At 41.0% G+C, this 17,102-nt stretch overlaps 3 protein-coding genes across 6 annotated transcripts in view; 1 reads left to right on the top strand and 2 right to left on the bottom strand.

The window, feature by feature from the left end:
* Positions 1–651: 651 nt before the first annotated feature.
* On the bottom strand, positions 652–6,944 carry LOC110040812 (SH3 domain-containing protein Dlish-like). Its single transcript, XM_020746085.2, has 3 exons — positions 5,088–6,944; positions 4,179–4,919; positions 652–2,364 (listed from the first exon to the last, which is right to left on the bottom strand). The coding sequence occupies exons 1-3, from the start codon at positions 5,128–5,130 to the stop codon at positions 2,000–2,002; spliced, it is 1,149 nt and encodes a 382-aa protein (XP_020601744.2). The 5' UTR covers positions 5,131–6,944; the 3' UTR covers positions 652–1,999.
* Positions 6,945–7,201: 257 nt separating this feature from the next.
* Positions 7,202–12,485, top strand: LOC110040811 (protein-glucosylgalactosylhydroxylysine glucosidase-like). The gene is made up of 3 exons (XM_020746084.2): positions 7,202–8,669; positions 10,461–10,666; positions 10,750–12,485. The coding sequence occupies exons 1-3, from the start codon at positions 7,798–7,800 to the stop codon at positions 11,793–11,795; spliced, it is 2,124 nt and encodes a 707-aa protein (XP_020601743.2). The 5' UTR covers positions 7,202–7,797; the 3' UTR covers positions 11,796–12,485.
* LOC110040810 (RIMS-binding protein 2-like) overlaps positions 12,284–17,102 on the bottom strand; it is a 31,225-nt gene continuing 26,406 nt past the window's right edge. For 3 of the 4 annotated variants that reach the window (XM_020746081.2, XM_020746082.2, XM_020746083.2), the window contains 4 exons: positions 16,736–17,092; positions 16,160–16,231; positions 15,885–15,992; positions 12,284–13,039 (listed from right to left, as the gene is read on the bottom strand). In XM_020746081.2, the coding sequence (XP_020601740.2) occupies positions 12,872–13,039; positions 15,885–15,992; positions 16,160–16,231; positions 16,736–17,092 (705 nt within the window). In that variant the 3' untranslated portion in view covers positions 12,284–12,871. Of the gene's footprint in view, positions 13,040–15,018; positions 15,089–15,884; positions 15,993–16,159; positions 16,232–16,735; positions 17,093–17,102 lie in introns of all 4 variants that reach the window. The other variant, XR_016204145.1, reaches the window with a different exon arrangement.

The following is a 17,102-nucleotide window of genomic DNA, read 5'->3' as shown; positions in this document are numbered from 1 at the left end:
AAGGGTCCTCACAAGGCAGAGTAGCTACGGACTGACCGATTCCCAAACCTCCTTTGTAAGCGTATTGAGGGCAAAGGGGATTTGGTTTCAGGATCAAACAAAAACCTACGAAATCCCTGGGGCATAGGGCTTAAAATACATACTAATTTCCCCTCTCCCAGAGGCTAAGCTGAAGACAGAAAACCTTCATTTACAATAATTACGGACAATTTTATCGATTTTTTTCGCTCTCTTCTTCTTTGAAACTGTTGTCAGTTGACAGAGTTTCTTTTTCCTCATACCACATCCCAGGCTTTGTACAACGGCATGATGAAGAACAAACATACATGTAACGAACACTGAAGATCGACGTTCTCCACAAAATGTCTTACAAATGGCGGCAAGGTCGCTCATCTTCATGTTCATGCGGAATTTTGAAAATGACGTAACGCTGACCAATGCCAAACAAATCCCGTAGGTGCATCCCTGGGATCTGGTGCGTTCGTTTCAAAAACCAATCAAATGTCCCCACCCTACGTCACAAAATTTTTTACAAAAATGCCCGCATGTTCCCGGGGTTTACCCGGGGATGTCCCGGTGGTCAATCACCGGGAAAGCCAATGACCAGTGCTTAATATAAGCTTATTATGTTGTAAAACCATGAGTAGTCCATTTCAAAGTGTTGTAAATTTTTCTTTTTGTATCCAACTAATATGTTTACCTAAATAATTTTTCATAAAGGTTCCCTTTGAATTTAATTCTATTTAAAAGGGACTTTGTACTATCAGTAAAAATTGATAGAAAATCATACAAATATTATGTCCTTAAATAAAGCATTTTCATCTATGGCATTTTCGGAATGGCGAATTCCCATGTAGGGAAAGGGGGGCGGGAGGGGATCTTAATACAGCACATGAAAGGATGCTTATTGAATCCATAGGGGGGTCGTTCAATAGTGTCCAACGAACATACTTACCCGCTCCCCCGACAATAAATTTACAGTAGCTAAAGAAACGTTTCTTACATAGTTAATAGAGGGTAATGGTTATGAAACCCGGCAAACATCAAAGGAGCAAAAAAGATGCCAAGATTTATGTTGAAAGGTCCACGACCGTGCACAACCTTTTGTTTTGGGTTCATACACTATGCATGAATTACGTAACCAAAACGTTTCGATTGTTTAGCTCCTAAGTCAGTAGTAAACAACTATTGTGTTTTGTGCACGGTCAAGGCCAAAAAAAGAGAACAAAAACATACAACAAAGAACTTTGTCGAGTTTCGTAACCATTCCCCTCTATTAACTTTGTTCCTTAGCATGATAATATGATAAGTTTATAGCTTGGAATGATCGCTTGTTTTCTTACACAGAAGTTTGTTATGTCAGGGTCAGAGGCAAATCAATGGCAATTCAACGACGATGATAGATCGTTGATAAATCATATTTGGATAAATCACCTCCCTTGGTGTGGCATGACTTTAAGTAGCTAAGTCTGTTCACGGAATTCCGCATAAGTGAAAGGACATTCGTTCACCTTGGACTCATCTAAATCCAGTTTTGGTGTTCCGGCTAACAATAAAGCGGGGTTTCCGGTAAATTTCTACCCAATTGTAACAATCGGGTCATGATGTACATTGCTTGGCAATGGTCATGACAAACAAGTGGATCCTGATTTAAGTAGCACGTGCATTCTGGAAATTCTAGTTTAATGTTGTCGTGTTCCGTGTTCCTTAGCAACCTAGGTCGAAAATCGCCAGCCTCCAACTGGGTTTCCGACTGAGAAAAGTGCTTGTTTACGACAAGAGAGCATAAATATGGTCCGTATTAACCTACAGGGCGACTAATACTATTATCTTGTTCTTCTGGTAAGGTTTCGCTGTTTAACAGGTTGCTGGTGTCCGCTCTTATAGCTCCTGTTAAATGCACTCTCTCCAGCGTCATATGACAAACGCGTCTCGATACATCAAGCATTGTCTTCAGTGGCGCGGTGACACGTAAGGAGTGACTGCCTCTAACCACCCTTCATATATCTGTTACAACTGGCTCTTTAACACGATCCTCTGGAATGAAGCCAGATTTCTTGCTGTTCGGCGAATACGCCCAGATAAAACCAGGAACAATTTGGTCTTTGAGGTTTGCGTACACGTACTCTCCAGGTCTCACAGGCAAATCATCAAACGCTTTCCCTTGAAAGTTATGAAGCACAATTAACCGTGTGCCTTTGAGCGTGTAAGTCTTTTCACTGGACGCTGATGACGTCACGTCCGTGTATGACGATTTGGATTTCTTGCCAGTAGAGCATGAACTTGTCGGCGTGACGTCAGAGGAATTCAAGTCTGGAGAGCTGAGCGAGGCTGCGTTCGGTGAGGATAACCGCTGCATGCAAGCTGTGTGTTCAAATAGGAAAACGTTTTGACTAAGAAAGAGTGATACTGTCAATAAATTTTGTCTTTGAATTCACGTACATTCCAAATCTTACTTCACCTACAATGCCTAATAATTATCTTAAGATCTGCTTACAAGCTGCACTGGTCGTCAGCTCCCCCGCCCTTCTCCTGCAAATTTTATTTCTTCAAGACACAGTGCACGGAAACTTCTGCCTGACTCGCGTTTAGCTATGTTGCCTTTCCTTTTTTTCTCCTTAACTTAGAAACTTTGTTGTAAAAGCTCTTTGAGCTTTCCGGGTCTTTTTTAAACTGAATGCGAGTCCAAAGGGTTTTGCTGCGCGTGGAGACAGCTTTGTACTTAGCAATAGTACACTGGAATAATTTAATTTCACCCTGACTGCTTTTTAGTCATTCCTTGATCGTGGACTTGATCAATCATTCAAGCTTAATAAGCATTTACTCCATTTTAAGTAAGGACTCGGCCGGTAAAATTAGGTAGACCTTTGACAAAAATCGATGAAAACATAAGATTTAATCAAATCGGCGAAAGTGATATATTTTGCATATTTTGACGTAGTATCAGCAAATGTAACATCTAGTATTGTCAAAGATAATTCAGTTACTATAATTATGAAACTAAGTCATGCTCGCCATCGTTTTGTCATTGTTTCCTGAAAATGATCGAGGCGTACCTGCACGGAGTTGACCCAAGGAGTCGTCCTGTACCGCTGTACACTACACATAAGATTGCGTTAAAATATAAAAAAGCCCCAAACTATAATTCTGACAAAAACTAAGTTCGAATGGTTGCAATTCCTTTAAATCTTGACCATATTTGACCCTCTATCTTCTTTTATGACTAATCCTAAAGCTTATTTTCCTTTTTCTACCATAAACCGTCTCACAACTCTTTGTAAGTCTGTCTGCGGTAGCATTGTCTGAAACATTGCTTGTATCTCGGTCACTTTGCCACCTCAGTAAAAAAACCAACTCAGCCGACTTGCGATAACGTAGCATGTGGTTTCTTAAGTAAATAAATGGAACATTATAACAAGGCTTTGATCGTGTTATAACGTGAGTTGAATCATGTGGAAACATTAAAAGGTTGAGGTTATCAAAGCCATAACAATCCAGGGGTATTTTCAACAAGGTGTAGACAGTATTTTAATTGCCAAAATACCAATTTTTGGTTTATCAGCTAAGTGCTTTCATAATCGAATATCCGAATGAAAATGTTTATTCTGATAAGAGCCGAATGCCACATATTAAGCTCGACATTTTTGCTCAAGACAAAAATACACATGTACTTTGCTTACAGAACTAACAAGCTCGTTGAAATTAGCTCTTAAACTAAGAAAAGGTATCCAGTTATACTGGTTGCAGGTCAATGGCCAAGTAACGAGGAATTCATCTAAACCAGACATAATTTTAATCAAGATCGCGACATATCAAGAGTCCTTCTGAAAAGACAGGTTGTGTACCCGCGTGCTCTAAAATATACAACTATACTTTTGGAGACGATGAGAGTCGGGCAGTTAACATGCTTGTAGTTCCTGTGTTTTATATCCTTTTTCGTTAGCAATACTGACTCATTCTCAGACAGCAATGCGTCTAGGCTATCAACTCTCCCTGTAGTCTAGCATGGTTTTTCCTTGGGAGTGCGTACAACAAATATTTTGCGGAGGTCTTCAAATGTATCGTTTTGAAATGCTCTTAGTTTTAGAGGCTACTCCTTTGTCTGTTTCTCCAACACTTCAATAAAAAACTAAAACAACACACATACGCGAGACTTAACTGAGGAGCAAATTATTTACCTTCGCACACGTGAGAAACCACAAAAGATCTCGGTACAAAGCCTTCTTCGCCATCTTCCGTGGATACCCATAGCCAATCTTGGTCCTGATCGTTCAGCAGCATCACAAGTTCACCACGACAGACGCTCAAATCATTTTCATCATGAGCTGTGTAGTCGTACAAAACAGTTAATTGCGGTCCGTAAGCTCGCTTTGGAAAATAAGTCATCGATTTCGAATTGTGACTATCATTACTCGTCAACGATTCACTGTACACCACCACTGCTGTCCTTTCTCCGACCCCGTCCTCGCTGTCCTCGAAGCTGTCTTCGTAACCCGAAGTGCTAGACTTCGAGTCAGTGGAAACATTTGTCGTAGAGCAATAACACAACGGGATAAAACCCTCGCTTCCTGACGAATCCACAACGTAAGCCCAGTCATTTTGTTGGTAGAGTATTTTCACGTAGTGTCCTTTTCGTACCTTCAGTTCTTCTTTATCGACTGGGTGGTAACTTTTCATAACCTTTACTCGGATATTTGCGGGTTTTGCTAAAGTTGCCGCTCGAATTTTCCGCTCAATGAGAGTTTCATGTTTAAATCCAGACTCGCTAATTCTGACATTTCGCTTCTCATGCTTGTGGTTTGGAGTCGAGCCGTTTTTCAAAGCAGATTTCGTTACTTCCAAAGGGACAGCCCCGTTCTGTTCCAAAGTAGTCGAAGGTCGGTAAACGTCTGGCGGATATGGCTTCTTGCTTTGTAGCACTAACCAAGACAAAAAGTAAGCGTTGACAGTTGTTAGAAACGTAGCGAATAATTACGCCACAATGACAGCAGAATGTGAACTGCAACTTTCAAAGAAAGACAAATGCTAATCATTTGCGTTATGCGAAGCAAGTGGCAAATTTATGGTTAAAACAAAACCATTATTACCTTTCTTTTTTAACGTCAGCTGGGAGGGACAAAAGAAAGCCATATCGTTGTTTTCGAATTCAACATTGCACTGACCTGTCGGTCGACTCCATGTCGAAGGAACATTTATAAGCTTGTTTGTTTTTCTACGAGGAAAATAAATAATCTATACGACAAAATCTGCATGTCTGCGTCACTGGTCTGCGAGTATATTAATGGAAAGTAGAAACACCAATAGCGTTCTCCATTGTTGACATTTTCCGAAATCCCGCCACAACCGGCCAATCGCTGTTGATCTTGGTTTTATTAAAACCGCAGTTACAGCAAAGACTGTTTAAAGAGCAAACAATGAAGATCAAAGATCTTTGAAAGTCAGAACGACAAGTCGCTTGAGCAAAAGTCAGCTTTTCTTTGATATATTAAGGACAGCCCTGTCAGACGACATTCTGAAATAAAGGTCGGGATTTGGTATAGCTGAGATGTAAATAAATTGGGCAATACATTCAAAATAGGCATCCGGTTTACACAGTTGATAGAATTCAAGGAATTCATTCTGATATGTGGAAAGCAAATTCTGTTTAACTTTTCGCAACAACATTCTAATTTTTATGATTCATTCCAATCGGCTCTGAAACGTGTTCAGAAACACCTCGGCTACAAAAAAGAATTCAGTGGTTTAATGAAAAAGCGTGTTTTAAAGACATCAATAATCATGGCGGAATTTAGAACTTGTGCTTGAAATTTGCGTTGCCAAATATACACTTTAATCGTTTCAGTTTAAACATCGAATATCGAGCGTTAATGAAATTTTTTGTCTGCACTGAAATTGAACTTCATCGATAATATGGCCAGGTCAAAGTTGAAATATGAAGCTGAGATTTTGCGAAAAATCTGGCCTGCGATAACAGGCGCTTTTGCGTCACTGGTCACGTGAATTTGTACGGGGGCCGAGCCCTATATGTATTGTAGCAGCTTGCTCATCGATCATATTGTTTCATGCTATCGAAAGAAATCAAACTTTATCTTTTACTATTTTTGGCTTGTAAATGTCATTTTGACGAACATGGAGCGCGTACTGGCATGGATGGATGCAAGAAAAAAGGTTACAGACCTAGTATTACTCATTTACTCTCAGAAAATTCCGTATATCCTGTTGATAATATCGAGCGTAAGTTATTTTAGTCACAATACTGTCGTAATTAATCTAATTCTGATGTGGCTTTACTATATCTAAGCTACGAACGAAGACGGATTTCCGCTGGCGAAATTAAAACAGTAGGTGTAAATCTGTCTTCAAACGCTGGCTATGCTGTTTCCAGCCTTCTGTTTTTGAAATAACCGTCTTCAGTTGGGTTCAATGAATTGACATAAAATTATGTAAGTTATAAGTTAGTTTGAGCCGGTTATTTTGTGAAAAATAATCTGACGCTTGAAAAATATCTATCACAAAAATATATATAGATACGGCTCATTTGGGGGTTGAAAATATTTGCAATCTTCTTTATTTGCTAATTTTAGGGAAGAGCCCATCTCGCTCTACGAGCAGAATTTTTAAAATGGTCACTGAGAACGTTCTAATTTTGTTTCATTTCAAATGTGGTTGTAGGGTTCTAAAAACATTTAGTCTTGAATCTGGTCGTCAACGCGCGATCGTACTTAGTACTCTTGGAGTCTTGCTCCACGCGCGCTCTGACCCGCTCGCGCTAAACCGACTGTTCCGCAGGCTGATATGATAACGTCAGGAGATGATACGCCTTTTCACAATTTCCCTGAACAGGGCCTTCATTGCTTTACACTTTTTGGTAGAAATTCATTTATACGGCTCTTTTCTATTTCATTAATTAACCTGAAGTGTTACCCTTTGCTTGCCCCCTTCCCCGCCCCCTCCCCCTCCTTTTATCCCTTCTCCAACCAATCTGACTGGGGATTGGAAGAGAGGGACGACCGGCACAAGCGCGCGAATATTATTTCTGGTACGAGATCCGTGTATCCTACAGAGAACCAGTAGTACGGCTTCGCTCAGCTGCTAAAAACTCCAAATTCAAAACGGAAAAGATTAGTTCGACATTGATCCTTCTCACTGCCAGATTATCTATGTCTAATTGCATTAAACCTTTTAGTCACGTCATCAGCTCATTTTTCATTTTTCTGACTTGACGCACGGGGATTAAGATTTTTAACAAACGAAAAAATTCATCCAGAATTGAAAGGAAAGAGAGAGCGTCAGTTACAAACCTAACATCCCTTCAGCCTAAAAAAAATGGCCTTTAATTTATGGCTGCCCAAGAGTATCCGCAAAGATTGCAAAAGATGGGAAATAGAGGGAAGAGAAAAGGAAAGAGCGCGAGAGTGTTTCCAATTTTTAACGCAAAATAAGTTGTGTTGTGGATTACATTTTTATCAATTTAGTTCACGTTGGCGAACCATGAGGGACAATGGTGGTCTTCCAAAAAAAACTAGATACTGCATCATTGCATTGCCAAGATCATATTACTGATAGTCATGCGCCATATAGCGCAGAGAACTTGCTGTTTCTGAGGACTGGGATATCATCGAACTAAACAAGTCTGAGGGAACTGTTGGGCCCAATAGCTAAATATTGCTCCCTGTCTTGCTCTCTTACTCAGTGAGCTACATATGCTGACTTTGGTTTGGCGTTATCACTGAAGTAAATCAAGTACAGACCTGCATTACAGCTGAAGGAATCGCAAAGAATCCACTCACAGGCTAAATGACGTCTGCGTTTTTGGCCATCACTCTTTGCCTGGTTTGCTTTTGTCATACTGGCATTGCTGCACCAAATGCGACAAACTTCGAATCTTCTAGTCTTTCCTGGGATCCTCGATTAAACCCGAGTGTTGGAAACGGTTACTTAGCTACTACAGTTTTCAGCGATACTGTTTACGTGTCTGGGATCTTCAACGGACGAGGAACAAAAACACCGAGTCATAGGGCACGAATTCCATCGACTGCGGCGATTATCGTGCGAAGTAATCTGACCTCCAACGCGACCGTGGAGCTGTTCAGTCTGAACGTCGAACAAGGCGTGTTTTATCACCGCTTAGTCGTCGAAAACTTCACCTTGGAGCAAAAGATCTACGCTCATCGAGTTCGCCAGCATGTACTTGTCACGGAGATTTCCTTACAAAACAACATGCGTGACACAGTAAGCTTGTTCCTGACTAATGTATTTGGACCGCCAAGCGCTGATATAGAGTTCCAAAGGGATGATGTTGCGCGTAAATCTCAGAATGACCCTAAGATCAATGCCATGTCAGGGTATATTAGGATAACGGAGGAACCAGACAGTCGAAGGGAGGGAGTAGCGGTGGTCTGGGGGGAAATACCACCTCGTCTGCTGATCAAGCCCTCTGCGCAGACCCAAACGTTTTTTTTTATCACGGCTATAGCCACCAGTTTAGATGCTAAAGATTTCGTGACAAGCGCACGCGAAGCTTACACAGCAGCAATGGAAAAACCGGAAGAGCTCTTAGAAAGTCACGTGCAAGCCTGGAGAGAAATATGGAATGATGGGCGGATCGAAGTGGAAGGCAATCTTACGCTGGCACAGACAATTTCCGGTAGTCTCTATTACACACTCAGGTATTGATAAAAACCTCTTATTCACTAGTTTAACAGGTTGATGCCTTATTAACATCCCTTTAGACGATTATTTTATAAGTACAATAGTGCTCAACTAATGTAATAAATGAGGAATGCCTGCTAAATCGTTCTGTAAACATTCTTAAAGGAAGTTTTTAATGAGATTTAGATCAGGTGTGTGTGTTTTTTTTCAACTTTAAATGATATTATTCGCTTGCATACCTTAACCCTTGAAATAAAACAAATCCCTGCACCATTGTAGGTCTTACCCAGGGCCACTCGGTTAGGAAAACCTACAGATATGAGCATCCTTCTGCTTTAAACCTCTTTGATTAATACGGTACAACTCTGATATAACGCGGAACGCTTTTAAATAGAAGTCCCCGCTATGACAAAAGCCAACTCTTCAGCCTTGCCAACATACGTTGCAATAATAAATATGGTACAACATCGCGGAAATCCCTTAATTTTATTAAAATGTAATTGACTGCTATGCAAGCGGGCAAGATGAGCGAAATTTGCTAACCGAATGGCCAAGAAGGTGTTCTGGGATTAATCGCTGTTTCCCTGCAAGCAAATGGTTCTTGATACCCTATCATTTGTTGACCAAACTTGTCGGGCAACAAGGCTGGATATTGGCCTCGTTTTTTATTTTTGCGTGTTTATGGACCTCGAGACCCATAAAAAGAACTTGGCCGACATTCAGAACTCTTGACCTCACACTTGGTCAATAACCCTTCTATACATTCAAGGGTTATATTGAATTAGTAAAACAATAGAATGCTAAGGACAGGATTAGACTAATCCCTCTTTAAAATATAATTTTGTGGAACAGCAAGTTATGTGAGGTTTCATATAACACGATCACTTCAAACAATAACCATACCAACAGCAAATGATGCATACCAGGCAAATACTACATAGCTATAGAAGTCCATTTCGTTTCACACAGTAGTTGTTTCCTGTCCGAGAACGGAAGAGGGACGTGAAAACTCAGATAACGTAAATTTGAACAAACATTCCAAGAAAAAGGAAGGCGATAAACGTTAAACGCGAGTGATACGTGACGCGAAAGCGAACGTGATCACGCGTATACGACATGTTAGTAAAAAAAAAAAAATGGTAGTTCCAATTCTTCTTTTCCTTTCATAGAGTTTGTCAGACAAATTTCGGGGAAGTTTTTGTTTCTACCCAAAGGAGTTCACCTGCGCTTTTCGCCGTCATACATTGATTAAGTCAAACGTACGAGTCATTTTTCCTGTTCTTTCAGTAACTCCGGGAAGTTGCTGTGAATATTATCATCGTAGGTTTTGCCCAGTCGCTTGAAGTTCGTTTGAAGCCTGCGTCAAACCTTACGTTCGTTGACACTAACCATACAATAATACCATAACTTAGTGCGGGGTTGGATTCAGAATAGTTAAAATGATTAAAGAAATCAATCAAAGTTGAAGAAATCAATCAAATGTTTCCAAACCTGCGTTTGTTTCTCTGAAAACAGAAAAGTTGCATTCTGACTGGAGCAATAAATTTCAAATTTTCTTGGGGGAGCGTGCCCCCAATCCCCCTAGTTAAGTTGATGTAAGTCACTCAGGTAAAATTCTGGATCTACCCCTGCAGTGACACTTTCCCGGTGGGGCTTTTCGGTGACAATAAGAGAACGTGATCTGAATCTCTTGGTAAGAACTATGAGCTGGTTCTCACGTTTGCGTCTTCCTAACAATTTAGTTCCCTTAACTCCAGTTTGAACTGGCATCTATTCAGTTTATGTTCAATGACGTCATTTCCTTTCAGCTCATTACGTCCCTCATGGATCTTCGGTCTGAGTCCAGGAGGCCTGGCTACTGATGGTTATGATGGCCACGTGTTTTGGGACCAAGAGACATGGATGTTCCCTCCGTTAGTCCTTCTGCACCAAGACTTTGCACGAACGTGTCTCGCTTACAGGTTTGCAAGACTTCAGGCAGCTGAAGACAAAGCCAAGAAATATGGGTTTAAAGGTGGGTGCGAACAGAATGACTTCATTTGAACTCTGTCGTATTTGGGCTGTATAAATCTATTTCTTCTCATTGTCTTTCCACAGGCGCCATGTTTCCTTGGGAAAGCGCCTTGACTGGCTCAGAAGTGTGCCCAGGAGAGATTTACTCCGATTACGAGCAGCACATTATCGGGGACATAGCATTTGCAATCAAACAGCTCTGGATGGCATCTGGGGATCAACAGTGGCTTGAGCGCCAGGCCTTCCCGGTCATTCGAGCCACTGCGGAATTCTGGGCCAACCGCGCATGGTACAACGACTCGAAGAAAGCTTACGTCATTTATGACGTCATGCCGCCTGACGAAGACGCCGAAGTCGTCAACAACTCGGCCTACACGAACACGATCGCGAAAATGAATCTCGAATTCGCTTACCAAGCCTTGCCGAATGCTTCCAAAAACTGGAAGACCATTGCACAGAACATGTTTATTCCGTTCGATTCTACTAACAACTACCATCCGGAATACGAGGGGTATAATGGAGTCGAAGTCAAGCAAGCCGATGTCATTCTCCTCGGATTTCCACTCATGGTCAACATGAGCCTCGACGTTCGTCGAAGTGATCTGAGTTTTTATGAACCCCGGACGAACCCAAGAGGGCCCGCCATGACTAAATCAATGTTCGCGGTCAACTGGCTCGATGTCGGGGAATACGCCCGTGCAGAGACTTCATTCAGGGAAAGCTATGTGAACGCTAAGGAACCGTTCATGGTTTGGACCGAGGGAGCAGACGGTGGGGGCGCTGTGAACTTCATCACGGGTGCTGGGGGATTTTTGCAGTCTGTGTTGTTCGGTTATGGCGGATTGCGGCTTCTCGATTACAAACACCTCCAATTTAAACCCATGCTTCTCCCGGGAGGCACACAAGTAAAATTTGTTGGTATTGATTACCATGGAAACAGCATCGACTTCGTGATTGGCTCATCTCAATCGCAGATTACCGTTACGTCACGCGCTCAATCAGCCCCAGTCCTTCTGGCGATATTGGTTAGCTCACAGGCGAGGTTCTGTTTGGACATTGGTAGGACAGTTCAAGTACCTAATGAACTGGTTATTATCCAACCCCTCCAGTCCGACCAAGTGAACTGGTGATTAGTTTTCAGCGAATAGAAACAAAAATACCAACTCCACTAACTGTTGGGTTTAGTTTAATCAGCAGCTAGCCCCGGATAGTTTTTCGTGCCCTCGAAGTAACTCATTAAATTTGTTGGCTAGCCGAAAACGATTTTTCGTTAAGGGTATGAAAGGTTGGTTTAAAAGGGAAACTTATCTCTGATGGACCGTCACATATTAGGAGCTGATTAGGTGAAAAGAACGTCAAGAGTGTAAGTGTGACATTATAATGCGTGACATTCGGCAACGGTAGTCACGTTCCTTGGGTGTTACAACACCACGCTAAGGCGGACATAGTTGGCTGCTTTATCCACGCTGAATTTTGTTTTTTGTTTGTTTGTTTGTTTGTTTTTTAACTAACTCTCTTTACGACTGACACCTCTCTTAGTTGGAAATGGTCCCTTGAATTAACATCTTAGACTGTAGCAAAACGCCCCCAAACCCACTTAGCCAATTTTAGTAGCACATTCTCTCCGTAAAATAGTTTTTAATTAATAAGGCTTTTCTGTGACTACATTGGTAAAACTCTGCTAAATATATTAATCGATAATAGCTACCACTCTTGAGGTAATATAATATATGGTTTCTTTACACAAAATGTACAAATCAGATTCTCTCTTGAAAGAAGCGTATTAAATACAAACACTTGTCAGCTTTTGAAAGGTAAAACGTGTTGAAAGCAGTGTGCATTGTGTTGTGTTTGGATAAGAACGATCCATTAGAATATTCTGTGCCTAGCTGGGAAAAACTGAAAACTGCAAGCCAGTGAGACTTGGCAATAAGTCAATAAAATATGTCTATAATAACATTATCTGACCAGCAAGTAAAATAACTTCCGTATCACAGGAAGCAGCCCGAGTCCAAAAATCGGGCTCATTATATAAATTAAGGGCCAAGCCCACATTTACAGCTGTATTTCCATTTACACTGAATAAAATGTAACCCGGATACAAAATACAATTCTCTAAAGGCTATAAAACTAAATTTCGTTCATTCAGATCACTAATGTACAAACGATTGTGAATAATTTAATCAGCAGAATTCGACTAACAGCGCTATCTCTTGGAACTGTTTCCCCGCGGTGAGTTGTGACCCTTTGCGATCTTCTTGAACATTTGTTTTCCCTTGGAAAAGATTCCTTTTTTCTTCTTAGGCGTGTCCTCTGTCACGTGATGAGTACCATTTAGGGAGCTATACTTGTCTGAAGAACCCATGGAAGATTCCTGAGAGAACATGTGAAGAATAGATTAGATTAGTCTATACTTAAGTTTGATCTACTTGACAGGGGTTACTTTAGTCGCCAGGCAGCACTTTTCTGTGACGATACCAAGATTACGAAAAAGGGTTTCCAAAGCTCCTCGCCGTAACGTTGGACTGTAATTTCTTCCAAATTATAAGATACGTTTACACATAGTCAATAGAAGGGAATGGTTATGAAGTCCGGCAAACATCAAAGGAGCAAACAAAGATGTCGACATTTATGTTGGAAGGTCCACGACCGTGCACAGTCTTTTGTTTTGCGTTCATATACTATGCATGAGTTACGTAACCAACACGTTTCTATTGGTTAGTTCCTCCGTCAGTAGTAAACAACTATGTATTGTGTTTTGTGCACGGCCAAGGCCAAAAAAGAGTTCAAAAACATACAACAAAGAGCTTTGTCGAGTTTCATAACCATTCCCCTCTATTAACTATGGTTTACACAATAATAAACTGGCCACTCCATGTTGTTCGAACTTTTAAGTTAATGAATGAAACCCTGGTGGTCAAGTGAAAGCTACTGAACTATACTTTTACGTGATGCTGATTGTTCATCAATATTCTGCAAATTAATTCAAGAACTCGTTCGTAATGAAAGCGGTCAGTGAAACAAGTTTCGTACTGGTCAAGGAAAGTTTAAAATATTTTAGCTAGGAAGCAAGATTTTGTGGACAAATTCTTTCACAGATTCCGTGAACAATCAGTTTCCGTCGAAATTTCAGATATCCAGTCACGGGAACGTCCAGGAAATTTTAGTATCAGAAATTGTACGAACCCTGCTTGTCAAAACATTTAAGAGAGCAAGATTAACAGAAAGCTAAAGGAGAAAATAAGAATTAAAGAAATCGAAAAGAATGCAGCAAAAGAGCTTCTAGGGTTTGGAAACAACAAAGGAAGCAAATGAACACAAAAAAAGAAACGAAAACGTCCATTAAAATGAACTAGTTTAAAGAATTATCGCAAGTTATTAAAATTTCAGTCAAAATTGATCGTTAATAACGATACAGATAAGGTAACTAGTCATGCAGTGAATTGAAGAATGAAAATGTTATGACTGCATGGTTAGTAATCTTGTACTGTGGCATGTTTTGTAGTACTAACATAATTTCGAGTTTTTCCTGGCTCGTCAGTGTTCCAAGTCGTTCATCACTTCACTCAGATAACAGTAAAATGCGCAGATTCCTAACAGTATGACAGTTAGAAACACTGACCAATATGAAATATCAGATAATGATTGCTTCAACGGAGATTAAGGAAAGAACAACCCTTACAGGAGTACCCTTAAGAGGACCTAAGTATAATGGAACTGTGTTATGTCGGAAACCAATCCAAACATTGACTGAGCTTGAGGTATCCGTCAAAGATGTCGTTAAGATACGCCGCTGACGCTTTCTTGCGGAGCAATGCAGACGTGACAACATTCGTCTTGATTTCGGGTGCTCGTTCTAATTTGCGATTGGACAAAAAGAATCGGAAACTTTTCGGCAGACCGAGAGCGACCATACTTGCTTCCATCTATTCCCAGCCTTCCACTTCTGTATCATTGTTTTTCTTTTGTACTGTCAGAGGTACAACTTGGGTATTTGGAAATGTCAAAAAAATCTAAGATTGGCAAAACCTCCAATAAGAAACGTTATAGTACTTAGCAACTCCTACGACAATCACCGTAGACTCGATCTATTAATCGACGATCGACTGTTTCGTCCGAGAACACTGCTTGGCTTGCATGGCATTGGTAAACAGACACGTTGAGCTTGCAGTTTGTACAAGACCAATTCTTTTCATTTCTAATGAACAAATGTTTCCATTTTGCCATATGTCAAAGTTCGCAAAGGATCCTTCGCTCGTGTTTTAGTGACTTTACGCAAGAGTGGAACATGAATGTGAAAGGTTAAGTACGAAAAGCATTAGAAAGGTAGAAAGATAAAAAAAAGTTAAATACCAGAAGTAAGGAAAAGAGAAGAAACTTCCACATTAGCAACTTCCTTCTATAGAGGCCATCAAGCAATGAACTGTTTTGATCAATGAAACGAGAAAGATAATTAAACAGACAACAACAAAACGCCAGGTCCACAATCGGGGAAACGAGTGACGTTAACGGAGAATCTTCGCAGAACCACTCGAGCCGTTTCCGATGCTTATTATCCAATGAAAATACAGCACAAGCACTCACTAGCCATGCGAAAGGCGTCACGTCAACATGGCGCCATAAGAATATGTCACGTTGCTAAGCAACTTCTCTGAGGACTACCGCTCGCTCATTGAATTTTCGGATACCGTTCTAATGTACTCAGTTCCCCGATAACTACAGCGAAAAACAATCAATGCTGTAGCGCCTTAAATAACCAACGCGTAAAAAAAAAAAAAATCAATATTTAAGGTTCTTTATCTCAGGGATCAACCATATACCTTCAACTTGTGTTTATCTCGGGTGGAAATTTATAGAATAATTTTACATTTGCCGTTGTCTTTGATCGAAACTCAAGTATTTCATCGAAAAGTTAAAACTATAAGACTAGAATTCGTAGACATCACTGTTTGATGAAAGGAGAACTCAAAGTGGTGAGCATAGCCAAAGTAAGTCATTGAAACTTTAAACATAGGACATATTTGCGGAGGAAACAAGCAACTCTTAGATCAGGGAAGTTCAAGACAATTAAACAAAAAGAGGCATGAACGAACGATCGATAACGTCACAAGTTCTACCAGGAATGATACAAATCAATAAACGCCGACAGGAATAGCTACAGAGAGCCCAGATGTGAAGAAAGTCAACAAGTCAGACGAAATAGAAGTGAATCAACTTACTGTTACATCGCTGTCATTGCTGTTGTCATGGTGGGGAACGTCATCTGGATCGGACAAATCTTCAAGAAAATTCGAGGGAACCAAACCGCGCACTCCACGGAGCTCACCCTGCAAGGCAAGAAAAAAAGCAAATAAATACCGTGCAAACTCGACAAAGGAAACTTCCCAACATTTGTTCCATACATACATTCTTTTATAAACGCTACTTTTTGCAATTCACGGACAACCATTTTCAAAATCTCAAACGGCGCTCACGGGGACGTGATTTCACTCACCGAGAAGAAGCCATCCTCGTCCATGTCACCGTACACATAGATAACATCTCCAACCCTAAACTTCAGTTCTACCTGAGAAATAACAAATGAGAAGATTACGTAAATACGAACGCTATGTCGTAGTTTTCACTCAAAGCATGTAATGAAAAGCTTTGAGGAGATACCCTCAAATTCCTGAGTTCGTTTAGTCTGTACTCAGACCCTCTATTTTGTCCTTTGCCTTGATCGCAAGAGGGGATTTGAAAAAGCCCGCATGCAAGGGGGTGGCAGAGGATAATGTTTTTGGCGCCCGCTTCCTGGCCTCACGCGCTCCACGCTCGCTCTCAATCTCGCGCCCTCGCATCCCTCGCGCGCTCCAAGAAAATCACTCGTAGCAAAAAAATAAACGTCTGTGGACAGACTAAAGTTCGTTTTAATAACGGACCAGATACACGGTGTAACTGTTACAATCAACGGGGTCACATGCTGTAACATCACGAGCAACATTCTCCGCAAAATTACTGACAGGACTACCAAGCAGTAACTCAGCCATTAACAATTATTTATCTTTTATTATTTTCCCTGATCTTTTCCCACCTCACTATCAGGGTTGGGCGACAAAGTCTGTGGATCGTAATCAAACAGCGCAACCATTCGTCTGGGAGGCAGTTGATAGTTGTCGCTCTCCCTCGGGTCGTCAAATTCGTTTTCTTCCAGTATGACCTCTTCAAGCAAGTTTTCAGAGGGCCTGGGGACGGCTTCTGGCTCTTGGCTGGGACTCTCCTCAGGGGGCTGGGTCGATTCTTGGGTAACATTTACAGAAGGAGTGGTTACATTGCTGACGGATTCTTCATCCTCCAGTTCAATTTCTGACACCATGTTAAACGGAATGTAACCCGCTTGGCCGTTTAATTCACCCCAGAAGAAACCATCTTCGTCCTTGTCCCCGTACACCTAGTAAACA

This window comes from Orbicella faveolata, unplaced genomic scaffold (genome assembly GCF_042242905.1).
Source record: "Orbicella faveolata isolate gen_17 unplaced genomic scaffold, um_ofav_v1 contig_47, whole genome shotgun sequence".
Taxonomy (NCBI): domain Eukaryota; kingdom Metazoa; phylum Cnidaria; class Anthozoa; order Scleractinia; family Merulinidae; genus Orbicella; species Orbicella faveolata.
The sequence above is the reverse complement of the archived record's forward strand: the minus strand, read 5'-3'. Positions and strand labels throughout refer to the sequence as shown.